This window comes from Triticum dicoccoides, chromosome 7A, assembly GCF_002162155.2.
Source record: "Triticum dicoccoides isolate Atlit2015 ecotype Zavitan chromosome 7A, WEW_v2.0, whole genome shotgun sequence".
Taxonomy (NCBI): Eukaryota; Viridiplantae; Streptophyta; class Magnoliopsida; order Poales; family Poaceae; genus Triticum; species Triticum dicoccoides.
This window is the reverse complement of record NC_041392.1, coordinates 232,727,201-232,754,150: the sequence shown is the minus strand read 5'-3', so window position 1 is coordinate 232,754,150 and position 26,950 is coordinate 232,727,201. Positions and strand designations below refer to the sequence as shown.

At 46.1% G+C, this 26,950-nt stretch overlaps 1 protein-coding gene across 1 annotated transcript; it reads right to left on the bottom strand.

Moving 5' to 3' along the window:
- Positions 1 to 640: 640 nt before the first annotated feature.
- LOC119328803 (transcription factor bHLH130-like) lies at positions 641 to 3,534 on the bottom strand. Its single transcript, XM_037601786.1, has 6 exons — positions 2,561 to 3,534; positions 2,076 to 2,389; positions 1,848 to 1,994; positions 1,671 to 1,736; positions 1,450 to 1,518; positions 641 to 1,182 (listed from the first exon to the last, which is right to left on the bottom strand). The coding sequence occupies exons 1-6, from the start codon at positions 3,045 to 3,047 to the stop codon at positions 1,114 to 1,116; spliced, it is 1,152 nt and encodes a 383-aa protein (XP_037457683.1). The 5' UTR covers positions 3,048 to 3,534; the 3' UTR covers positions 641 to 1,113.
- Between the last annotated feature and the right edge of the window lie 23,416 nt (positions 3,535 to 26,950).

The window sequence follows — 26,950 nt, the reverse complement described above, 5'->3', positions numbered from 1 at the left end:
ACACGTAATATTTTTTAGTAAAAAGAACACGCACAAAAAATTGTTTTAAAAAGAAAGTCCGAACAGATTGTACTATTCGGCAGTCGCTTGGCACTGTTGAATACCCACCGCTGGTTTGGTTTCATTCACGAGCGCGCGGGCCACATCTTTTCCTCGGCCATCCCCGTCTTTTTTTCCTTTCAGATAAAACAAAGATTTCGTGCCGCTTTCACGATAGGCACCCCATGCGTCAAACTTTTCCCCGCCCCTAATAACCAACCCAACACTACCAGAAGGATCGAAGAAGCATGGGCCAAAAGGGGCCGCAAAACCAACCACAGCCCCAAAATGCTCGGAGTTTGCGCGGCTGCCATTGCGCCCATGGTTTTCTTTTCTTTTCTGGCCGAGAAAGAATTGAGATGGACACGGGACTATATTTTGGAGGAGAGACAGCGACCCCCGGCGATAAAGTAGCCACGCGTTCTCAGCCGTTCATTGGACGCCGCTCCGTGAACTCACCGGCCAGCCTTTATGCCGACTCGCCCCGGCCTTTCACTTTCAAGCCCGGACTATATTGGGCAAGCAGAATTGAACGCATCTGACCCGATCGTCCGGCACAAAATTGCTGCCAGGAATGGGCTTGGCCGCAACGCAAAACACAAAAGCAAAGCGGTGCAATATTTTTTATTGGCGACGGAGTGTGACCGTGTGAGTAGTGACGGTGTTAAGCGAGAGAGCCTAGAGCTCCTTGCAGCAGCGCTGACAACAATGGCAGTAGTAACTTTCTATGGGAATGCACCGGATACGGGCGTGGTTGGGGGGTATATATAGCAAAGTTACAGCAAAAACTATATTGTACAATTCTTTCTCCGGCCTCCATCTTCTTCCCCTTCCTCCTCCCTTCTCCGATCTCCCATCCCTTGTTTGCTTGAATCCTTGATGATGCCACTGCTCCATTGCGCGCCCTCCTCTGCTTGCTCGCTTGCCTGCTTATACCCAAACCGCAAAGAAAACGAAAAGCTACTACCATGCGTTACACCTTCCCCAAACAATCTTGTTTCTAAATTCTCCAGGTCTTGTACAGCGGAGCTTCTTCTAGAGATGAGATGAGACCGATCTCCCCCCTCTCTTCTCTCAACCGGAGTACTGTTGCTGATGCTTGCTCGCCGAGCAGGTGCAGTTGGCGCGGCTCTCGTTGATCACCTTCAATGCAAAAGAGATTGTGACGAGTAACTGTCAAAGCCCGGTTTCTGGATTATGTAGTACGTACGTAGTAGTAGTAATTCAGATAAGATCATTAGAAGGTTTGCCCTTCGCCCTCAGCCACAGGGCAAGGCAAAAGCGGCCTCCTGATTTAGACCTCACTGGCCAGGAAAGGTTGACCCACCCGCAAATTAATCAAGAAACCGGTTTATTTTATGCCTCTCTTGGTGAGAAAGTTTATGGTAATTGGGAGGATGATTTGCGTACCTTGACCTGCTCCTGGAGCTCCTTGATGTAGTCGACAGCCAGATCCAACATGTCAGCCGTGTTGGTTTGCTGCAGAGAGAGAAATGTGGAGTTGCAGGTCTCGGACAAGTTAGTTTTGGGTGTGGTCCTTGCATGGCGCATTTGGTAACCATACACTGTTCTATCTCCTATTGGTACAGGCTACAGACTGGTGGGGGAGCTGGGAGAGAGAGGGTGTGTACCTTGTCCATGTTTGGGACGAGCTCTTGCAGCTTCCTGATTCGCTCGCTGATTCTTGTCCTCCTCACCTGGGCAAAGATCAGCAGCACATCAACCGCTTGATCTAGGAAGACTAATGGTAGCAATGGTGTTCTCGCGACAATACTGTCAATCTAAACGGGCAGCGTGGATTTGTTTACCCGCTCGGCGATGCTGCGGGGGTGCGTGGCGCAGCCGCGCTTGGCCCGGATCTTGCAGGGCACGGCGTCCTGGAACTGGAGGAACTTCTCGATGGCGGCCATCTCCGACGAGGTCTTGGGCAGGCTGAACTGGTGCGCCAGGCCGTTCTGCACCGGGGAGACCGAACCTCGTCAGTTCGGTGCTCACGGCAACGAATGAATGAAATGCTAGTGTCACTGTGGACGCACCTGGGCGGCAGGCTCTGAGGAGTCCCGGGGGCGCTTCATCCCGGACATGTTCTCCGACATGAGCGACGACTCCTCCCACCCGGAGCTCATCGGGTAGCCGGGGATGTAGCCGCGGCTGCCTCCGGCGCCCTCGGGGCTGCTGCCGCCGAGATCCTCGCTGCCCATCTCCGAGATCTGGGACATGAGCGACCCCTGCCGCGAGGAGAAGCTGAGCTGCCCCTTGAGCCTGCTGCCGGAGGAGTCCACGGCCGCGGCGTTGGCGGCGCCGTTCCGGAAGCCGACGCCCATGCCTTGCCGCAGCATGCTCTCGTACCCTGAATTCAGCGGCGGAAGGAGGCGGGATTTAGTTCCCGAAATGGAAGTGCTCCCAACAAGAACTGGCCAAGAGCGGGCTGTAATAATTGCGGCGCGTAGGAACTATGGCACCGCGGCTAGTACCAAAAGAAGGCCGAATTAAGGAGGAGAGGAGGAGGAGAGGTACCGACCGTTGTCCATGTTCAAATGATTGAGGAAGCCGGCGGGGGAGCTGCTCTGCCGGAGCAGGCTGCTGGCGCCGCCGGCGGTGGCGGAGTCCATCCCGGCGGAGCTGACGGTGCGGTAGAGCCCCTCGACGCCGACGGGGGGCATCTGCTGCTGCTGTTGCTGGTGCTGGGAGTGGAACATCATCTGCTGCTGGTGCTGCTGGGACGCCATGGCGGCGGAGTCATCCGGGAAGTGGGCCCCGGGCGCGACGGGCGGCGGCGGCGGCGGCTTGGTGTCTCGGATCTGGTGGTCGGCCAGGAAGCGGGAGAAGACGTTGTCGGCGGCGGCGGCGGCGTCGGGGCTGGCGGCGCGCGGGCCGGGCTGGAGGAACTCCTCGCAGACCTCGCCGAGCAGCGTGCTGGGCGCCGATCTGTACCTGAGGAGGCCGGAGGAGTTCATCGTCGGCGGCGGCGGCTGGTTCAGATCCTTGGACGCCGGCGAGCCGTACATCAGCTAGCTCCCTCCTCCTCTCCCTCCTCCCAAACACCAATAATTCTCCCCTCGGCGCCGAGCCGAAGAAATCGAGAAGAAGCGCGACTCCTCCACTGGCTAGCTCCGCCTCGTCGCCATGACCGCGCACGCACGCGAATCAATCCACCAATTCAGCTTCCCCAGGGGAAAAGAAAAGACGGGCGACTTTCCAGCCGGGGAGCAGAAGCACTCGATTGCTCCTTTCTTTTCTCCCCCCTCCGCTCGATCTCCCCCACACCGAGCTACGCTACGCTACTCGCTCCTCTGCTATGGCTTCTTTACGGCGAGCGATGGAGGAGGGGGAAAGAGAGAGAGAGAAAAGGAGAGAGAGGAGATCGAGCAGCAAAACCAAGGAGGGAGGCGGTGGCTTCTCTGCTTTTGCGGAACTAGTTTAATCCACGGAGGGATTGGGGGCTCTGCGATTGTGTGTGCGTGGAGCAAATTTTATATGCGTGCGTGTGTGGGTGTGGGTGTGGGTGTGGGAGTGAGCGCCCTCGGGTCGGGGCCATGCGAGCGAGCGAGCGAGGGGGAGAGAGAGGTGCGTGCCGGTGCGCCGGTGCTTTCGCTTGCAGGTGCGTGTTTACCGGAATGCCCCCTCGGTTGACGCCGCCTGCACCATGTCGGCTCAACTGAACTGAACTGAGCTGAGCTTGGGTGTGTTTTGATTGGTGGAATTACAACATGGGTTATCATCCTTTTGCTTTTGATTGACCGAACTGAATCATCATAAAACGGAGCGAAAGAAAAACCAAGACGGTGGCGGGTGATAGGGTCGCAAGAAGCAACGGCGCCGCCGGCGCAAGTGGCGCTGAATTCTCGATCGGTTTTCCCTTGCAGCTCCCACTTGTGTGTATGTAGAGAATTTTTTTGCAGTGGTGGTATTACACTGGCAATGAGTGGGATGTGGCGCGGTCATTTTAAATTTAAATTTGGAGTTTCTGAGTAACATCAGCAGCGAGCGACGAACAAAACAGCCACCGCACCGCCGAAATCTGTATATAGCACAGTAAAGTGAAGTGGAGTGGAGGGAAAAAGAAGCGCCACTAGTCTAGGGGGGGCTTTAAGGCGTGTTAAGAAACGACTTAACAAGGAAAAGGCGGCAGCCAATGGGGGCTTTAAACAAGCAGAGGTACGGCCGGCGGTAGGGCCCGTCGGCAGCCACGGGCACCTGAGCTATGTTTTCTTTCCCTGGCTGCGCTGCGCTGAGTCTCTCTGCGGCTGCGCTACGAGCGGGGAGGGAGGGGAGGGGCAGAGGCGTGCAGCGTGCAGCGTGCAGGACTGAGACGAGGGAGGGAAGACCTACCCGTCGCCATTTCGAGCAGGGCGACGCCGACTATTTTCGGCAGCGGCCGAAGGTTTGACGCCATCCAAAAGAAAGGATGGATGGATACGTGCGGGTACGGGTGGGGGCGGGGGACGGGATTCCGACCCACCCCGGGGCTCGCCTCCTCCTCCTCTTCTTGCGTCGTTTGCGCGGCTGTGGTTGGCGCCTGCGTCGCTTTCTCCATCCCCGTCTCGCTCTCTCTGCCCCCTCGCCATTGGCTTATTCGCTCGGAGCTCCGTGTGGGTGTCACGCGCGTGTGCCGCTGTGTTTGCCATTGAAGCCATATGTAGGGGAAAAAATGCAAAAGGTCAATACAGTAAATTTGTCGTGGTTAATACAATAAAATGGCCATTGTCAATACAATAAATTGGTCGTGGTCATTACAAAAAAATTGCCGTGATGCAAAAAGAAAAAAAAGTCCCATGATTTTCAGAACAATTTATGTTAAATATGTGATGGGCCAGAACAATTTTGGAAAAATGCGATGTTTTGTAGAGAAGATGGCAAAACTTTGGCAATTGTCTATAAAACATGGCAAGCAACATAAACTTTGCCATGTTTTGAGTACAAAAATATGAATTTTGCATTGATATTTAAACAAAATATGCCATGTCACTTTACAATTTAATTGCCATGTTTTTTAGAAATTTTTCTCTTATTTTTCACATGGCATATAACTTAAAATCCAAAGCACGACATAACTTTGGCAAATTTATCATGTATTGAGGAAAACAAAACTTGAAACTTTCTATAAAACATGGCAAACAATGTCAAACTTTTGCCATGTTTGTAGAACACAAAAAGTTTATGAAATTGGGCATGATATTTGAACATAAATTGTAATGCCCTCGATGCGGCTATATCTCCCACGTGTCGAAGCACGACTTAGAGGCATAACCGCATTGAAAGCAATGTCGCAAGTGAGGTAATCTTCACACAACCCATGTAATACATAAGGGAAAGAGATACATAGTTGGCTTACAATCGCCACTTCACACAATTACATGAATAAAGCATTACATCATACAGATACAATCAAGGTCCGACTACGGAACCAAAATAAAAGAAGAACCCCAAATGCGACAAAGGTCCCCGATCGACCCCAACTGGGCTCCACTACTGATCAACTAGAACGAAACAACACAAAGGGCAAGATCTTCATCGAGCTCCTCCTTGAGCTTGGTTGCGTCACCTGCTCGGTAACATAGGCACCTGCAAACTGGTTTTGGAAGTATCTGTGAGCCACGGGGACTCAGCAATCTCGCACCCGCGAGATCAAGACTATTTAAGCCTATAGGAAGGATGGAGTAATGAGGTGGAGCTGCAGCAAGCGACTAGCATATATGGTGGCTACAATCGCAAAAGAGAGCGAGAAGAGAGGGCAAGGCACGGTCGATAAAAGTATGATCAAGAAGTGATCCTATAGCAACCTACGTCAAGCATAACTCCAACACCGTGTTCACTTCCCGGACTCCGCCGGAAAGAGACCATCACGGTTACACACACGGTTGATGTATTTTAATTAAGGTCAACTTCGGGTTTTCTACAACCGGACGTTAACAAATTCCCATCTGCCACATAACCGCGGGCACGGCTTTCGAAAGATAATACCCTGCAGGGGTGTCCCAACTTAGCCCATGACAAGCTCTCACGGTCAACGAAGGAATAGACCTCCACCCGAGACACTCCGATCAGACTCGGTATCCCGGTACAACAAGACATTTCGACAGGGTAAAACTAAACCAGCAACACCGCCCGAATGTGCCGACAAATCCCGATAGGAGCTGCACATATCTCTTTCTCAGGGCACACTCAGATGAGACTAGCTACGAGTAAAACCAACCCTCAAGTTTCCCCGAGGTGGCCCCGTAGGCAGCTCAGTTCGGACCAACACTCAGAGGAGCACTGGCCCGGGGGGGTTAGAATAAAGATGACCCTTGAGTCTGCAGAACCCAAGGGAAGGTGGTAGGTTGTTAGTGCAAATGGTAAAACCAATGTTGGGCATTGCTGGAGGAGCTTTACTTAAGGCGAACTGTCAAGGGGTTCCCATTATAGCCCAACCGTGTAAGGAACGCAAAATCCGGGAACATAACACCGATATGACGGAAACTAGGGCGGCAAGAGTGGAACAAAACACCAGGCATAAGGCCGAGCCTTCCACCCTTTACCAAGTATATAGATGCATTAATTAAGTAAGATATATTGTGATATCCCAACAAGTAAACATGTTCCAACAAGGAACAACATCTCCATGTTCCAACAAGGAACAAACTTCAATCTTCACCTGCAACTAACAACGCTATAAGAGGGGCTGAGCAAAGCGGTAACATAGCCAATCAACGGTTTGCTAGGACATGGTGGGTTAGAGGTTTGACATGGCAATTTGGGAGGCTGACAAGCAAATGGTAGGCATCGTAGCATTGGCATAGCAAAAGAGCGAGCAAACTAGCATGGCAAAGATAGTAGTGATTTCGAGGGTATGATCATCTTGCCTGAAATCCCGCAAGGAAGAAGAACGAATCCAAGAAGAAGACAAACGGCCGTAGACGAACGAATCCTCACAACTCCGGAACGAAACCGAAGCTAACGAGAGAAGCAAACCGGAAAGAAGCAAACAACCATGGTAAACACACAAGCATAAACAAGTCATGATGCACAAACAAGTATGATGCATGTCCGGTTTAATGAGGCATGGCATGGCAAAGTGCAACAAACAATACTACAAGTTAAGTGGAGCTCAATATGCAACGAGGTGCATGTTGACGGAACACCACATCAATTATTTAGTTATCTCTCGTTTAAGCTACCCAACAATATTAACTGTTGTTAAACATGGCAAGAGGTGAAGCATAATATAAACTATACCGTCTAAACAATTTAAATGGGGCCGGATATAAAAACAACAAATCCGGTAAATCCCCATATGCATTTAGCAATTTAATGCAACAACAAGTTTAAACATTTTAAATGTTGTTATCATGATGCGGATGACATATATCAGTTTTATGCAATTTTATGAAAATGTTGACATGAGCATGTTATGAAGCATTTGGTCACCATGGCGGAACGAAAAAGGTGCCACGGCGGTGAAACGGAAAATGATGCCACGGCAACATATCAGTTCCGGTAGCTCACGGAGATACCGGTGCAAAGGAAGTGGGCGTGAGCGAGTCATGCAAGATGGTGGGGTGATCACGACTTCCGGGTTCCCACGGGACGGTGGCACGGCAAAAGAGGGGCATCGCAAGGACGATTCGATCACGGAGCAAACGATGCATCTCATTCAACACATGCATTAAGTCACGGGCGTCGTCTCGGCGTTATACCTTCGAAGCGTGCGTTTTCGAAGCGGTTCGAGGAAGTAGGCGTTCACGGGACGTCGTGGAAGTAGTCGTTCGCGGCGTCGGTAGAGGTACATCTCGTAGTGGAAGTAGGTGTTCATGATCCGTAGATGTTCGGGGTCCACGGGGTCTTCGAGGGTCGACGGTAGTGGTACACGTTTTTGTAGTCGTCCAGGGTCGTCGAGAGAGGTACTTGTCGCATCACCGAGTGTAGTTATACATGAGAGTCTTGACGAATCCGAAGGGTACTTGACGGGTCCGGTCTTGGCGAAATCCAGAACAACACCAAAGGCCTCGGGTTTCGATCTTCAAGAGCAGCGGAGAGCACGCACACAGGGCACGGCAGAGGTTGTGCACGGCAACAACGGGTCGGCCAAAAGAGGCAGAGGCCATGGCAGGGCAGGCGCTTGGGGCGCCGGTGGCTGCCTCAGCAAGGAGAAGGGCGCGACGGGGTGGCCTGGAGGTCAAGGAGGCAGGCGGGTTCACGGGAGGCGCAGGAGGGCAACGAAGCAGCAAAGGCGTGGGCGTCGGGCCATGGTGACGGGGAGACGATGCAGAGGAGGGTCGGAGGCGCCGGAAGCGGACGACGGAGGGGCGACACAGAGCATGGCGGCACGGCGGCCGGACTTGGCGCAGGGAGGGAAGGATGGCGCGGGGCTCATCTGCTGGGCTGCTCGACGGTGGAGGGAGCCCCGGTGTCCTGGCAGGCCGGCGGGGTTGCTCGTTCCGGAGCTGCTGCTCGAAGCAGGGAAAGCTGACGGAGGAGGCGAGACGCGGAGCGGCGTCAGGCGATGCAGCGGGGCGACGAGGATGGATGGCCTCGCGCGCAGCGGAGGGAGGAGGCGACGAGGGGAAGGGGCGCGGCGGAGAGGATGGGGCAGGGCCCGATCGAGGAGGAGGGAGGCGAGGGGATCGGGCGCAGGTTCTTCCTGGCGGCGCAAACGAGGGGAACGAGGAGTAGATGGATCGGGAGGATGGTCGGGATAGGGTTAAAGGGCGCGGCTGGGCCAAGACGCAAATGGGCCGGCCTGGCAGCTACTGTTGTTGGGTCTTGGTGGGCAGAGGGGGAACAGGGGGGTCTGGGTGAGCTGCTCTCTCTCTCTCTCTCTTATATTTTCCTTAACAGAAAAGAATTAGAGAGAAGGAAAGAAAGAAAGGGTTAGGGAAAGAATATGTGCATGCGGACAATTTTCCCGGACTCATAAAATGAGCTTGATCCAAGAAAAATAGAAGTGGGCATGACCGAAAGTTTAAACTCAAACTCATTTGATTTAAATTCAAATGATTTGAATAGGAAGTGAGGTTTGGGAAGGTCCAAAAATGTTCGGATTTTTGGTGGAGCTCCGGAAAATGATGAAATAATTATTGGCAAGGTTGGAGACCAAACTTGAAGCAGAAAAGGAACGAAATTATTTTGTAAGTGTGTTTTGGTGATTCCAAAATAGTGGAATATTTAATATAGCTCCCTAATATTGGAGGATATGTTATAAAGAGAAGTCACCCTTCCCTCGATTTAAATAGATCACAAGATCTATGCAATTATTTAGAAGAGTTTTAAAAAAAATGACATGATGGCATGATGCAATGCAAATAATGCAACAAACAAAACAAATCACACGACGAAACTCGGAGTCGCTGGAAGTCTTCTGGAGCGTCGGTCTCGGGGCGTTACAACACTCCACCACTACAAGAGGATCTCGTCCCGAGATCTAGGATGGCACCGGAGAGAAATGGAAGAGGAAGAGAAGAGGTAAAACTAAGTTGCTTCTTTGACCAATGAGTGAAACCAAAGAACCTTGAGAGGTTGAACAAATTGAAAGAAAGAATACAAAGGAGATGAACGAGATTGCAAACAATCCGTTAGAAAGAGGAACAAGGAACATTACGAGAACTTGAAGGTTGCAAAGACATGAATCAAGAGTTTAATGGACAAGATAGAATTCGAAACCACTCCGGTTAAAACAAAATGAGAGGGGAAGAATTCGGGCAGCACTCCGGTTGAACATGGAAGGAATTGAACATGAACTTGAGAAGATGGGATGATACTTGATGAAATCAACAACACACTGCCTCCGGAACTATTGAAAGAATGGCACAAAGGGTAAGAAGGATTTCAGACAGCTCTCCAGTTGAGGAAGGAGGGAAAACTTGATAAGATTAGAGAACTCGAATGAAAACACGACACTCCGGTTAAATGCATAAGCAAGAAAAGAACACGATCCTCACGAATCGAGATGGTGAGTGAAAAGAGCAACGTCACAATGCCTCCGAAAGAAATAATAGAAGATATATCATTGGAATAACAGAATGGAGAAGAAAATGCCAACTTCTGCCACAAATGAGTTTGGAAAGCATCCTTGCAAAGAATAATTGAACGAAGTTGTTGGAAAATCAACAACGAAAAGCACAAGCTTGTAGTGGGCTTATGGAAAACATCTCAAAATTATGAGGTGACAACCGGCCACTAACAGAAACAATTGCTTGCTTGAGATCAACGAAGAGATGAAAACTTCTTCCGCCAAGATGATAAAGAGATAACTTGGATCATTGGCAAGCACCACAAATAGCAACATTCGCAATGGAAGGCTTTTAGGTGAAATATGACACAAGATAACTCCAACAACGAGGTTGATGGATTTAAAAATAACTCATTCTTAACAACATGTGAATCATGGAACATGAACTCAAATTATCAAGAATGACATAATACCACCTCCAAAATATGGTAGAAAGAATTGCACTCCGGATTACCATATGAAGAAAGCTTGAGCTCCTTAGGAAAGAATCTCGATGAAAACTTTGAGAAGGGAATTAAATCCTTGATGAACCATCATGTAGAACCTCCATGAAGAACTCCGGTAAACAAAAGGAATGAAAAGAAAGAGAAATTGAAAACACAAGGTGAATCCTTGCAATGATTTAGATGGATCTCCGTGATAATTAGAGCTTGGAACTCCGGGAAAAAGAGAAGATGAAACAAATGAAACCAAGAATTTTAAGGGCCTCCGGAATAAAGAATTAATCACTTGGATGAACAAGAATAAGAATTATGTTATGCTTATCCTTCACCAATTAAATTGACGACAATCAACGGATTTGGCATACTACTTATTCTCGTAGAAAGGATTAAAAGAGATATAGCGTAAACTTGAGAAGGTCTTCAACGAACCACCGGTAGGATTGGAACAACAAATGAATTGATATGATGAACAAGGAAGAGAGATCTTGAAAGAACCACCGTAAGAATTGAAAATGATCGAAGTAGTGGTGCATCACCGGTAAGAATTAGTAAATGAACGAAGGTGCTTGAGACAAACTAGATACATGAGAACAAAGAGATCAAGAACTGATTAGAGGATATTCGATAGATGCACCGGCAAGATAGGAGAATGATAACTGACGGCTGAGAATGAATAAACCTGAATTGATGGACTCCGGATGACAACTGAGAAGACTCTTGAATATCTCCTGATGGGTGAAAAAGATTCTCACAATCGAAAACAATTATGAGAGGATGGCAACAAGCTAGCACCATGAATCTTGAAGAGAATAGAGCAAGATTAAAGAGAAACTCTTCTTCGGTCTTCAAATGATGAGAATGACAACGAGAAACACCACCAAGAATTATTGAGGCACACCGGAAGAATCAAAAGCGAAGAGGTTGAGCCAACTATGAAAAGAATTTGAAAGATCTTGGAGAAAAGCATTTGACTAATGATAACTCATTCTTACGTCAAACTTGGAGAAGAATTTAGGATAGCTCTGGGAAAATAGAAGAGTCAGGTAAGATCCTGGGAAAAGACCTGTGGGTTAGGGCCCACTCAAAAGAACACCGTTGAAAAGATTTAAAAGAGATGTTGCACCGGTTGAATTAAATGACTTGAATGAGATACCAATCTCGAAAGAGCTTGAACTAATGCAGAGTGGAAACACAAATCTTCGAGATATCTTGAGCACTCCGGAACAATTGAATAGCGGGAAGTGAATTATTATGAGGTGCACCGGTATGAGAATGTATTTAAAACAAGGAGAAAGATATGATCAATAACGCTTGAATTTAAACCACCGGAGAAGAATATTGACGGGAAAAGAATGGAGAGATTTCCACCAATAAAATGGATACTTGAATAAGAATCTGGGTCCTTGAAGAAAAACAAAAGGGAGGGAGGGTGGGAAAAACAAAGGCAACTTGGAGACGGATGAAACAAACACCGTTGAGAAGAAGTGATAAATGATCTTGCAAATGTTGACGTGAACGGATCCACTTGAGGAGAGACACACCGGTTAAAAAAAGGATTGACAAGACAGACTCGATGATCAAGAAGGATTAGTATTCACATAGGAATATGAGAACACCATTTGGAAAAGGTATGGAATCAACATTTGACTTCGAAGCAACTCGAATACCACAACTCAAAACAAAACAAAGGATTGGCTTGCAAAATAAGCCAGAACAAACATATGATAGAGATTTCGTCCGAAGTTTTCGTGGTGGGGCCTACACGGGCTCGATCGTACAGCACCATCATGTACAAGGCAGTGCACATGACATACGAAGCGTCCCCGAGTCGGCATAGCCAAGGACTCTTTAAGACACAACGAGACCACTGTAAAACCAACCGTGAATAGGCGGACCACTAGACGTCGAACCCCAATTTCATATCATACATCCGTCGGAAAGATATCCTAAGAGCTACTTGAATTCCCACCTATGAAACTCCCGAAATTTTTCCGGTTATGCAATCAGGTGTTGGGGATACAGGGGAAGCATAATATCTCACCCAAAACTAACAAATCCTACATCCAGTTGTATCCATCCTTCAACACATAACCAAGAAACCTTCGGAAATCGTCTACCTCAACCTTCGAAAAGCATCCGTTATACGAGTCATGGCAATACTCCCGTACTCACCTCAGTACTGGGTTATCGGGGTTATCTCACCAACAACTGCATAAAAGAGATTTTCGATGTCGGCGTACTAAACTCAGGTATTCCAGAACTGCAACGATAAAATTATGACGACAACACCTCAGAGCTCAACTCCCCGGGACACTTCCACTAAACCCCTGACAGGAGGCACCAAGACAATGTTCTCATCATAAAACCATCGGAACGATTCCAAGATACCCGCGTGATCCTAAAATATTTTTTTAGTGAAATTTGAGAAGAGAAGAGTCAAAACTCTACGTCAGGATGCCTTACCAGAGCGATGAAGAGACTGGGAAGTAAAAAGAATTCCTAAACTCTCCGATATATAATTCCTAAATGACTCAAAACATTTTTCTAGACACAACTCGGCTGCTAAAAACGATCAAGCAATGGGGCTCCTAAGGTCGGGGAAGGCTCTGATTACCAACTTGTAATGCCCTCGATGCGGCTATATCTCCCACGTATCGAAGCACGACTTAGAGGCATAACCGCATTGAAAGCAATGTCGCAAGTGAGGTAATCTTCACACAACCCATGTAATACATAAGGGAAAGAGATACATAGTTGGCTTACAATCGCCACTTCACACAATTACATGAATAAAGCATTACATCATACAGATACAATCAAGGTCCGACTACGGAACCAAAATAAAAGAAGAACCCCAAATGCGACAAAGGTCCCCGATCGACCCCAACTGGGCTCCACTACTGATCAACTAGAACGAAACAACACAAAGGGAAAGATCTTCATCGAGCTCCTCCTTGAGCTTGGTTGCGTCACCTGCTCGGTAACATAGGCACCTGCAAACTGGTTTTGGAAGTATCTGTGAGCCACGGGGACTCAGCAATCTCGCACCCGCGAGATCAAGACTATTTAAGCCTATAGGAAGGATGGAGTAATGAGGTGGAGCTGCAGCAAGCGACTAGCATATATGGTGGCTACAATCGCAAAAGAGAGCGAGAAGAGAGGGCAAGGCACGGTCGATAAAAGTATGATCAAGAAGTGATCCTATAGCAACCTACGTCAAGCATAACTCCAACACCGTGTTCACTTCCCGGACTCCGCCGGAAAGAGACCATCACGGTTACACACACGGTTGATGTATTTTAATTAAGGTCAACTTCGGGTTTTCTACAACCGGACGTTAACAAATTCCCATCTGCCACATAACCGCGGGCACGGCTTTCGAAAGATAATACCCTGCAGGGGTGTCCCAACTTAGCCCATGACAAGCTCTCACGGTCAACGAAGGAATAGACCTCCACCCGAGACACTCCGATCAGACTCGGTATCCCGGTACAACAAGACATTTCGACAGGGTAAAACTAAACCAGCAACACCGCCCGAATGTGCCGACAAATCCCGATAGGAGCTGCACATATCTCTTTCTCAGGGCACACTCAGATGAGACTAGCTACGAGTAAAACCAACCCTCAAGTTTCCCTGAGGTGGCCCCGCAGGCAGCTCAGTTCGGACCAACACTCAGAGGAGCACTGGCCCGGGGGGGTTAGAATAAAGATGACCCTTGAGTCTGCAGAACCCAAGGGAAGGTGGTAGGTTGTTAGTGCAAATGGTAAAACCAATGTTGGGCATTGCTGGAGGAGCTTTACTTAAGGTGAACTGTCAAGGGGTTCCCATTATAGCCCAACCGTGTAAGGAACGCAAAATCCGGGAACATAACACCGATATGACGGAAACTAGGGCGGCAAGAGTGGAACAAAACACCAGGCATAAGGCCGAGCCTTCCACCCTTTACCAAGTATATAGATGCATTAATTAAGTAAGATATATTGTGATATCCCAACAAGTAAACATGTTCCAACAAGGAACAACATCTCCATGTTCCAACAAGGAACAAACTTCAATCTTCACCTGCAACTAACAACGCTATAAGAGGGGCTGAGCAAAGCGGTAACATAGCCAATCAACGGTTTGCTAGGACATGGTGGGTTAGAGGTTTGACATGGCAATTTGGGAGGCTGACAAGCAAATGGTAGGCATCGTAGCATTGGCATAGCAAAAGAGCGAGCAAACTAGCATAGCAAAGATAGTAGTGATTTCGAGGGTATGATCATCTTGCCTGAAATCCCGCAAAGAAGAAGAACGAATCCAAGAAGAAGACAAACGGCCGTAGACGAACGAATCCTCACAACTCCGGAACGAAACCGAAGCTAACGAGAGAAGCAAACCGGAAAGAAGCAAACAACCATGGTAAACACACAAGCATAAACAAGTCATGATGCACAAACAAGTATGATGCATGTCCGGTTTAATGAGGCATGGCATGGCAAAGTGCAACAAACAATACTACAAGTTAAGTGGAGCTCAATATGCAACGAGGTGCATGTTGACGGAACACCACATCAATTATTTAGTTATCTCTCGTTTAAGCTACCCAACAATATTAACTGTTGTTAAACATGGCAAGAGGTGAAGCATAATATAAACTATACCGTCTAAACAATTTAAATGGGGCCGGATATAAAAACAACAAATCCGGTAAATCCCCATATGCATTTAGCAATTTAATGCAACAACAAGTTTAAACATTTTAAATGTTGTTATCATGATGCGGATGACATATACCAGTTTTATGCAATTTTATGAAAATGTTGACATGAGCATGTTATGAAGCATTTGGTCACCATGGCGGAACGAAAAAGGTGCCACGGCGGTGAAACGGAAAATGATGCCACGGCAACATATCAGTTCCGGTAGCTCACGGAGATACCGGTGCAAAGGAAGTGGGCGTGAGCGAGTCATGCAAGATGGTGGGGTGATCCCGACTTCCGGGTTCCCACGGGACGGTGGCACGGCAAAAGAGGGGCATCGCAAGGACGATTCGATCACGGAGCAAACGATGCATCTCATTCAACACATGCATTAAGTCACGGGCGTCGTCTCGGCGTTATACCTTCGAAGCGTGCGTTTTCGAAGCGGTTCGAGGAAGTAGGCGTTCACGGGACGTCGTGGAAGTAGTCGTTCGCGGCGTCGGTAGAGGTACATCTCGTAGTGGAAGTAGGTGTTCATGATCCGTAGATGTTCGGGGTCCACGGGGTCTTCGAGGGTCGACGGTAGTGGTACACGTTTTTGTAGTCGTCCAGGGTCGTCGAGAGAGGTACTTGTCGCATCACCGAGTGTAGTTGTACATGAGAGTCTTGACGAATCCGAAGGGTACTTGACGGGTCCGGTCTTGGTGAAATCCAGAACAACACCAAAGGCCTTGGGTTTCGATCTTCAAGAGCAGCGGAGAGCACGCACACAGGGCACGGCAGAGGTTGTGCACGGCAACAACGGGTCGGCCAAAAGAGGCAGAGGCCATGGCAGGGCAGGCGCTTGGGGCGCCGGTGGCTGCCTCAGCAAGGAGAAGGGCGCGACGGGGTGGCCTGGAGGTCAAGGAGGCAGGCGGGTTCACGGGAGGCGCAGGAGGGCAACGAAGCAGCAGAGGCGTGGGCGTCGGGCCATGGTGATGGGGAGACGATGCAGAGGAGGGTCGGAGGCGCCGGAAGCGGACGACGGAGGGGCGACACAGAGCATGGCGGCACGGCGGCCGGACTTGGCGCAGGGAGGGAAGGATGGCGCGGGGCTCATCTGCTGGGCTGCTCGACGGCGGAGGGAGCCCCGGTGGCCTGGCAGGCCGGCGGGGTTGCTCGTTCCCGAGCTGCTGCTCGAAGCAGGGAAAGCTGACGGAGGAGGGGAGACGCGGAGCGGCGTCAGGCGATGCAGCGGGGCGACGAGGATGGACGGCCTCGCGCGCAGCGGAGGGAGGAGGCGACGAGGGGAAGGGGCGCGGCGGAGAGGATGGGGTAGGGCCCGATCGAGGAGGAGGGAGGCGAGGGGATCGGGCGCAGGTTCTTCCTGGCGGCGCAAACGAGGGGAACGAGGAGTAGATGGATCGGGAGGATGGTCGGGCTAGGGTTAAAGGGCGCGGCTGGGCCAAGACGCAAATGGGCCGGCCTGGCAGCTACTGTTGTTGGGTCTTGGTGGGCAGAGGGGGAACAGGGGGGGTCTGGGTGAGCTGCTCTCTCTCTCTCTCTCTCTCTCTTATATTTTCCTTAACAGAAAAGAATTAGAGAGAAGGAAAGAAAGAAAGGGTTAGGGAAAGAATATGTGCATGCGGACAAATTTCTCGGACTCATAAAATGAGCTTGATCCAAGAAAAATAGAAGTGGGCATGACCGAAAGTTTAAACTCAAACTCATTTGATTTAAATTCAAATGATTTGAATAGGAAGTGAGGTTTGGGAAGGTCCAAAAATGTTCGGATTTTTGGTGGAGCTCCGGAAAATGATGAAATAATTATTGGCAAGGTTGGAGACCAAACTTGAAGCAGAAAAGGAACGAAATTATTTTGTAAGTGTGTTTTGGTGATTCCAAAATAGTGGAATATTTAATATAGCTCCCTAATATTGGAGGATATGTTATAAAGAGAAGTCACCCTTCCCTCGATTTAAATAGATCACAAGATCTATGCAATTATTTAGAAGAGTTTTAAAAAAAATGACATGATGGCATGATGCAATGCAAATGATGCAACAAACAAAACAAATCACACGACGAAACTCGGAGTCGCTGGAAGTTTTCTGGAGCGTCGGTCTCGGGGCGTTACATAAATGCCATGTCGCTTTACAAATAATTGCCATGGTTTTAGAACATTTTCTCTTATTTTTGACATGCTATACGATACAAAAATGCCATGTGTTCAACAAATTTTGCCATGCCAGATTTACATGTAGTGATCTTACTATGGATACACTACAACCCCTTCAGCTGTCAATTGGTTTGAGAATTGTTAGCAACATCACGGATTCTTTTACCAACGAGTACCCAGCTTGACCAAAAATCATGTCATTTTGTTGCTAACTTGTTTTGCACTAAGCCACCTACTGGTCACACAAGGCAGACATAAATGTTTGCTAGTAAGCAAAAAACTAGCCATAGTACCCAATATCAAACTTTAGCCATGATTTATTCCTGAAAGTGCCATGTTTTGAGAACACAAAAATGTTATTAATTTTTTTCACAATATATAAAAAGATCATGTCACTTCACAAATAATTGCCATGGTTTTAGAATTCTTTCACTTATTTTTTCCAAGGTACAAATTTCCATGCTATATAAAATGTAAATGCCACGTGCTCGACAAATTTTGCCACGGCAACTTTACATGTAGTGATCTACTCCCTCCGTCCCATAATATAATAACCTTTCTTACACTAGTGTCAAAAAGGTTCTTATATTATGGGACGGAGGGAGTAGTTGTGAGCACATTACAACTCATTGTTATCAATTCATTTAAAAATTGTTAGCAATATCACATAAACATTATCAAAACTTCTCACGCATCAAATCGTAGTCTACTAGGATGGCACTACTAGTGCTAGGTTGTGCATATCAATCACCAAACCGGTCTATGAAAGGCAACAACAACCCCTTTCCAATGTCCATTCCTCCCCAATCTTGCTACGCAAAATGGTCTTATAAACCTAGAGATTGAAATTTGCGTGGTTCATACAGGAAAATTTGGATTAACGGATCTTTCCTCTGAAAATTGCCATGGCACTAAAATCTATCACCGCTCTGAAAAATTGTCATGGTCTAGGGAAAACATTGCCAAATCCTGTAAACTACACTATGCTAAGAAATCGCTCTAACCACTTATTTTTATTTAGTCAATCGGGATCAGAAAATCAAACAAGCACCACCAGAAAGCAGTACACATCATGGTTTGTACCTCACCGATGTGGAAGGGCGTGGGGGAGAAGGAGAGGACATCGTATCAGAAGACGGCGGCGGCTACTCGAGAGGAGCATGAATGTTCCCTAGTTTGAGCGCGTCACCGGCAAGGACGAGCGCATTCTCCTGCTGCTGCTGCTGCTCAAGCTCTCTGCGAATAGCCTCCCAATACGCAGTCGGCGGTTGTGTGCTCGTCCATGTTAATTGTTGAAATAGCTTGCCATAGTTTAGCACTCAACAGTTTGTTGAATTAGTTTTACATATATTTCCTTACTTCGATCTGCTTGTTCAAATATCTTACCATAGCTTTACACCAACCTAGATATTTTCCTATACTCTTAAAAAAAGTTGTTTTCCTGGATTATCTAGTAGAGAAACTAATTTGTATCAAAAGTAGTTGGACAAGATGTGGATAATTTCGGCTCTACGATTCTCACCTGCATATGTGGAGGGGGTTCAAAACTTCATTAACTTTATCATAGCTCAGTATGGCGGTCTAAAAGCCGAGGTGTCTTGCCTATGTAACACTTGTATGAATTCAATATTAAGACCTCAATTAACCATGAAAAATCATCTACACTGGTATTGGATGTGAGACACATTTGCTAGGTGGGTCGTCATGGTGAACCTACGAATGTCAATGTTTGACTACGTGGAAGCAACATATTACCATCATGGTATGTTAAGGAAGAGGAGGAGGAGGAGGTGGTGGTGGAAGCAGGTGAATTCCACGAACATTACAAAAATGCTACAAAACGCTCATGCACGTCAAGAACTTACACATGTAGAAGAAAATGGGGGAATCACATGTTGAAAGCAATGCAAGGTGGCAGTCTAACCTATGAGAGTTGGGTGCTCTCTAATAAACTCATGAAGAGGCCCTAGAGCACGATGTATAAGCTCCTACCCATGGGAAAGTCATTCGGTAGCCTAACAATTGGTCAAGGCTGCACGTGAAACTTATTTGCACAAACTTTGCAGTTCAAGACACAGTCCACTATTCAAATTGCGAATAATTATAGTGTGGAGTTATAGGTAAACATTTAACTTATAAGTTTCTGCTAAAATAGCGACATATAAACATTGTTTTGGAACAATAGGAAAACTATATGTACCCTGTGGTCTGGTGAGGGATAGTTAGAATAATTAAGATGTTAGGCCATTTATGATGTCCAATAATTCCTGAAAATCCCAATGGCCCATATGGCCCATTCATGCATGATAAGGGTGAAGGAAATATGCCCTAGAGGCAATAATAAAGTTATTATTTTATATTTCCTTATTCATGATAAAGGTTTATTATTCATGATAGAATTGTATTGATTGTAAACCTAAATACATGTGTGAATACATAAACAAACACCGTGTCCCTAGTGAGCCTCTACTAGACTAGCTCGTTGATCAAAGATGGTTAAGGTTTCCTAATCATGGACATGAGTTGTCATTTGATAAAGGGATCACATCATTAGGAGAATGATGTGATGGACAAGACCCATCCGTTAGCTTAGCATAATGACATTTAGTTTTATTGCTATTGCTTTCTTCATGTCAAATACATATTCCTTCGACTATGAGATTATGCAACTCTCGGATACCGGAGGAACGCCTTATGTGCTATCAAACGTCACAACGTAACTGGGTGATTATAAAGATGCTCTCCAGGTATCTCCGAAGGTGTTTGTTGAGTTGGCATAGATCGAGATTAGGATTTGTCACTCCGAGTATCGGAGAGGTATCTCTAGGCCCTCTCAGTAGTACACATCATAAGCTGGCAAGCAAACGACTAAGGAGTTAGTCACGAGGTGATGTATTATGGAACGAGTAAAGAGACTTGCCGGCAACGAGATTGAACTAGGTATGAAGATACCGACGATTGAATCTCGGGCAAGTAACATACCGATGGACAAAGGGAATTAAGTATGTTGTCATAAAGGTTCAATCGATAAAGATCTTCGTCGAACATGTAGGAGCCAATATGGGCATCCCGGTTCCTCTATTGGTTATTGATCGGAGATGTGTCTCGGTCATGTCTACATAGTTCTCGAACCCGTAGGGTCCGCACGCTTAACGTTCGATGACGATATAGTATTATATGAGTTATGTGATTTGGTGACCGAATGTTGTTCGGAGTCCCGGATGAGATCACGGACATGGCGAGGAGTCTCCAAATGGTCGAGAGGTAAAGATTTATATATAGGACAATAGTATTCGGACACCGGAAGTGTTTCAGGGGGTACCGGGTACTTATCGGGTCACCGGAAGGGGTTCCGGGCACCCCCGGCAAAAGATATGGGCCTTATGGGCCAATAGGGGAAACACACTAGCCACAAGGGGCTGGTGTGCCCCCTGTCGGTGTCAAAACCGACCGATCTCAGGTAGGGGGTACCAAACTGTGCGTTTGAGGATCAAAGGTAACAAGGGACAGGGGGAACACAATGTTTACCCAGGTTTGGGCCCTCATAATGGAGGTAAAACCCTACGTCCTGCTTGATTGTATTTGATAAGTATATGGGTTTCAAGATTTGATCTACCTCGAGATCGTAATGGCTAAACCCTAGCTGTATAGCCTCTATGAATTTGATAGCCTCTACGGACTGAACCCTCCGGTTACCATAGCTTTACACCAACCTAGATATTTTCCTATACTCTTAAAAAAAGTTGTTTTCCTGGATTATCTAGTAGAAAAACTAATTTGTATCAAAAGTAGCTGGACAAGACGAGGATAATTTTGGCTCTACGATTCTCACCTGCATATGTGGAGGGGGTTCAAATCTTCATTAACTTTATCATAGCTCAGTATGGTGGTCTGAAAGCCGAGGTGTCTTGCCTATGTAACACTTGTATGAATTCAATATTAAGACCTCAATTAACCATGGAAAATCATCTACACTGGTATTGGATGTGAGACACATTTGCTAGGTGGGTCGTCATGGTGAACCTACGAATGTCAATGTTTGACTACGTGGAAGCAACATATTACCATCATGGTATGTTAAGGAAGAGGAGGAGGAGGAGGTGGTGGTGGTGGAAGCAGGTGAATTCCACGAACATTACAAAAATGCTACAAAACGCTCACGCACGTCAAGAACTTACACATGTAGAAGAAAATGGGGGAATCACATGTTGAAAGCAATGCAAGGTGGCAGTCTAACCTATGAGAGTTGGATGCTCTCTAATAAACTCATGAAGAGGCCCTAGAGCATGATGTATAAGCTCCTACCCATGGGAAAGTCATTCGGTAGCCTAACAATTGGTCAAGGCTGCACGTGAAACTTATTTGCACAAACTTTGCAGTTCAAGACACAGTCCACTATTCAAATTGTGAATAATTATAGTGTGGAGTTCTAGGTAAACATTTAACTTATAAGTTTCCGCTAAAATAGCGACATATAAACATTGTTTCGGAACAATAGGAAAACTCTATGTACCCTGTGGTCTAGTGAGGGATAGTTAAAATAATTAAGATGTTAGGCCATTTATGATGTCCAATAATTCTTGAAAATCCCGATGGCCCATATGGCCCATTCATGCATGATAAGGGTGAAGGAAATATGCCCTAGAGGCAATAATAAAGTTATTATTTTATATTTCCTTATTCATGATAAAGGTTTATTATTCATGATAGAATTGTATTGATTGTAAACCTAAATGCATGTGTGAATACATAAACAAACACCGTGTCCCTAGTGAGCCTCTACTAGACTAGCTCGTTGATAAAAGATGGTTAAGGTTTCCTAATCATGGACATGAGTTGTCATTTGATAACGGGATCACATCATTAGGAGAATGATGTGATGGACAAGACCCATCCGTTAGCTTAGCATAATGACATTTAGTTTTATTGCTATTGCTTTCTTCATGTCAAATACATATTCCTTCGACTATGAGATTATGCAACTCCCGGATACCGGAGGAACGCCTTATGTGGTATCAAACGTCACAACGTAACTGGTTGATTATAAAGCTCTCCAGGTATCTCTGAAGGTGTTTGTTGAGTTGGCATAAATCAAGATTAGGATTTGTCACTCCGAGTATCGGAGAGGTATCTCTAGGCCCTCTTAGTAGTACACATCATAAGCTGGCAAGCAAACGACTAAGGAGTTAGTCACGAGGTGATGTATTATGGAACGATTAAAGAGACTTGCCGACAACGAGATTGAACTAGGTATGAAGATACCGACGATTGAATCTCAAGCAAGTAACATACCGATGGACAAAAGGGAATTAAGTATGTTGTCATAAGAGTCGATCGATAAAGATCTTCGTAGAACATTTAGGAGCCAATATGGGAATCCCGGTTCCGCTATTGGTTATTGATCGGAGATGTGTCTCGGTCATGTCTACATAGTTCTCGAACCCGTAGGGTCCGCACGCTTAACGTTCGATGACGATATAGTATTATATGAGTTATGTGATTTGGTGACCGAATGTTGTTCGGAGTCCCAGATGAGATCACGGACATGGCGAGGAGTCTCCAAATGGTCTAGAGGTAAAGATTTATATATAGGACAATAGTATTCGGACACCAGAAGTGTTTCAGGGGGTACCGGGTACTTATCGGGTTACCGGAAGGGGTTCCGGGCACCCCCGGCAAAAGATATGGGCCTTATGGACCAATAGGGGAAACACACTAGCCACAAGGGGCTGGTGTGCCCCCTGTCGGTGTCAAAACCGACCGATCTCAGGTAGGGGGTACCAAACTGTGCGTCTGAGGATCAAAGGTAACAAGGGACAGGGGGAACACAATGTTTACCCAGGTTTGGGCCCTCATAATGGAGGTAAAACCCAACGTCCTGCTTGATTGTATTTGATAAGTATATGGGTTACAAGATTTGATCTACCTCGAGATCGTAATGGCTAAACCCTGCCTGTATAGCCTCTATGAATTTGATAGCCTCTACGGACTGAACCCTCCGGTTACCATAGCTTTACACCAACCTAGATATTTTCCTATACTCTTAAAAAAAGTTGTTTTCCTGGATTATCTAGTATAAAAACTAATTTGTATCAAAAGTAGCTGGACAAGACGAGGATAATTTTGGCTCTACGATTCTCACCTGCATATGTGGAGGGGGTTCAAAACTTCATTAACTTAATCATAGCTCAGTATGGTGGTCTGAAAGCCGAGGTGTCTTGCCTATGTAACACTTGTACGAATTCAATATTAAGACCTCAATTAACCATGGAAAATCATCTACACTGGTATTGGATGTGAGACACATTTGCTAGGTGGGTCGTCATGGTGAACCTACGAATGTCAATGTTTGACTACGTGGAAGCAACATATTACCATCATGGTATGTTAAGGAAGAGGAGGAGGAGGAGGTGGTGGTGGTGGAAGCAGGTGAATTCCACGAACATTACAAAAATGCTACAAAACGCTCACGCACGTCAAGAACTTACACATGTAGAAGAAAATGGAGGAATCACATGTTGAAAGCAATGCAAGGTGGCAGTCTAACCTATGAGAGTTGGATGCTCTCTAATAAACTCATGAAGAGGCCCTAGAGCATGATGTATAAGCTCCTACCCATGGGAAAGTCATTCGGTAGCCTAACAATTGGTCAAGGCTGCACGTGAAACTTATTTGCACAAACTTTGCAGTTCAAGACACAGTCCACTATTCAAATTGTGAATAATTATAGTGTGGAGTTCTAGGTAAACATTTAACTTATAAGTTTCCGCTAAAATAGCGACATATAAACATTGTTTCGGAACAATAGGAAAACTCTATGTACCCTGTGGTCTAGTGAGGGATAGTTAAAATAATTAATATGTTAGGCCATTTATGATGTCCAATAATTCCTGAAAATCCCGATGGCCCATATGGCCCATTCATGCATGATAAGGGTGAAGGAAATATGCCCTAGAGGTAATAATAAAGTTATTATTTTATATTTCCTTATTCATGATAAAGGTTTATTATTCATGATAGAATTGTATTGATTGTAAACCTAAATGCATGTGTGAATACATAAACAAACACCGTGTCCCTAGTGAGCCTCTACTAGACTAGCTCGTTGATAAAAGATGGTTAAGGTTTCCTAATCATGGACATGAGTTGTCATTTGATAACGGGATCACATCATTAGGAGAATGATGTGATGGACAAGACCCATCCGTTAGCTTAGCATAATGACATTTAGTTTTATTGCTATTGCTTTCTTCATGTCAAATACATATTCCTTCGACTATGAGATTATGCAACTCCCGGATACCGGAGGAACGCCTTATGTGGTATCAAACGTCACAACGTAACTGGGTGATTATAAAGCTCTCCAGGTATCTCCGAAGATGTTTGTTGAGTTGGCATAAATCAAGATTAGGATCTGTCACTCCGAGTATCGGAGAGGTATCTCTAGGCCCTCTTAGTAGTACACATCATAAGCTGGCAAGCAAACGACTAAGGAGTTAGTCACGAGGTGATGTATTATGGAACGATTAAAGAGACTTGCCGACAACGAGATTGAACTAGGTATGAAGATACCGATGATTGAATCTCGGGCAAGTAACATACCGATGGACAAAGGGAATTAAGTATGTTGTCATAAAGGTTCGATCGATAAAGATCTTCGTAGAACATTTAGGAGCCAATATGGGAATCCCGGTTCCGCTATTGGTTATTGATCAGAGATGTGTCTCGGTCATGTCTACATAGTTCTCGAACCCGTAGGGTCCGCACGCTTAACGTTCGATGACGATATAGTATTATATGAGTTATGTGATTTGGTGACCGAATGTTGTTCGGAGTCCCGGATGAGATCACGGACATGGAGAGGAGTCTCCAAATGGTCTAGAGGTAAAGATTTATATATAGGACAATAGTATTCGGACACCGGAAGTGTTTCAGGGGGTACCGGGTACTTACCGGGTCACCGGAAGGGGTTCCGGGCACCCCCGGCAAAAGATTTGGGCTCTATGGGCCAATAGGGGAAACACACTAGCCACAAGGGGCTGGTGCGCCCCCTGTCGGTGTCAAAACCGACCGATCTCAGGTAGGGGGTACCAAACTATGCGTCTGAGGATCGAAGGTAACAAGGGACAGGGGGAACACAATGTTTACCCAGGTTTGGGCCCTCATAATGGAGGTAAAACCCTACGTCCTACTTGATTGTATTTGATAAGTATATGGGTTACAAGATTTGATCTACCTCGAGATCGTAATGGCTAAACCCTAGCTGTATAGCCTCTATGAATTTTGATAGCCTCTACGGACTGAACCCTCCGGTTACCATAGCTTTACACCAACCTAGATATTTTCCTATACTCTTAAAAAAAGTTGTTTTCCTGGATTATCTACTAGAAAAACTAATTTGTATCAAAAGTAGCTGGACAAGATGCGGATAATTTTGGCTCTACGATTCTCACCTGCATATGTGGTGGGGGTTCAAAACTTCATTAACTTTATCATAGCTCAGTATGGTGGTCTGAAAGCCGAGGTGTCTTGCCTATGTAACACTTGTATGAATTCAATATTAAGACCTCAATTAACCATGGAAAATCATCTACACTGGTATTGGATGTGAGACACATTTGCTAGGTGGGTCTTCATGGTGAACCTACGAATGTCAATGTTTGACTACGTGGAAGCAACATATTACCATCATGGTACGTTAAGGAAGAGAAGGAGGAGGAGGAGGTGGTGGTGGAAGCAGGTGAATTCCACGAACATTACAAAAATGCTACAAAACGCTCACGCACGTCAAGAACTTACACATGTAGAAGAAAATGGGGGAATCACATGTTGAAAGCAATGCAAGGTGGCAGTCTAACCTATGAGAGTTGGGTGCTCTCTAATAAACACATGAAGAGACCCTAGAGCATGATGTATAAGCTCCTACCCATGGGAAAGTCATTCGGTAGCCTAACAATTGGTCAAGGCTGCACGTGAAACTTATTTGCACAAACTTTGCAGTTCAAGACACAGTCCACTATTCAAATTGTGAATAATTATAGTGTGGAGTTCTAGGTAAACATTTAACTTATAAGTTTCCGCTAAAATAGCGACATATAAACATTGTACCGGAACAACAGGAAAACTCTATGTACCCTGTGGTCTGGTGAGGGATAGTTAGAATAATTAAGATGTTAGGCCATTTATGATGTCCAATAATTCCTGAAAATCCCGATGGCCCATATGGCCCATTCATGCATGATAAGGGTGAAGGAAATATGCCCTAGAGGCAATAATAAAGTTATTATTTTATATTTCCTTATTCATGATAAAGGTTTATTATTCATGATAGAATTGTATTGATTGTAAACCTAAATACATGTGTGAATACATAAACAAACACCGTGTCCCTACTGAGCCTCTACTAGACTAGCTTGTTGATCAAAGATGGTTAAGGTTTCCTAATCATGGACATGAGTTGTCATTTGATAACGGGATCACATCATTAGAAGAATGATGTGATGGACAAGACCCATCCGTTAGCTTAGCATAATGACATTTAGTTTTATTGCTATTGCTTTCTTCATGTCAAATACATATTCCTTCGACTATGAGATTATGCAACTCCCGGATACCGGAGGAACGCCTTATGTGC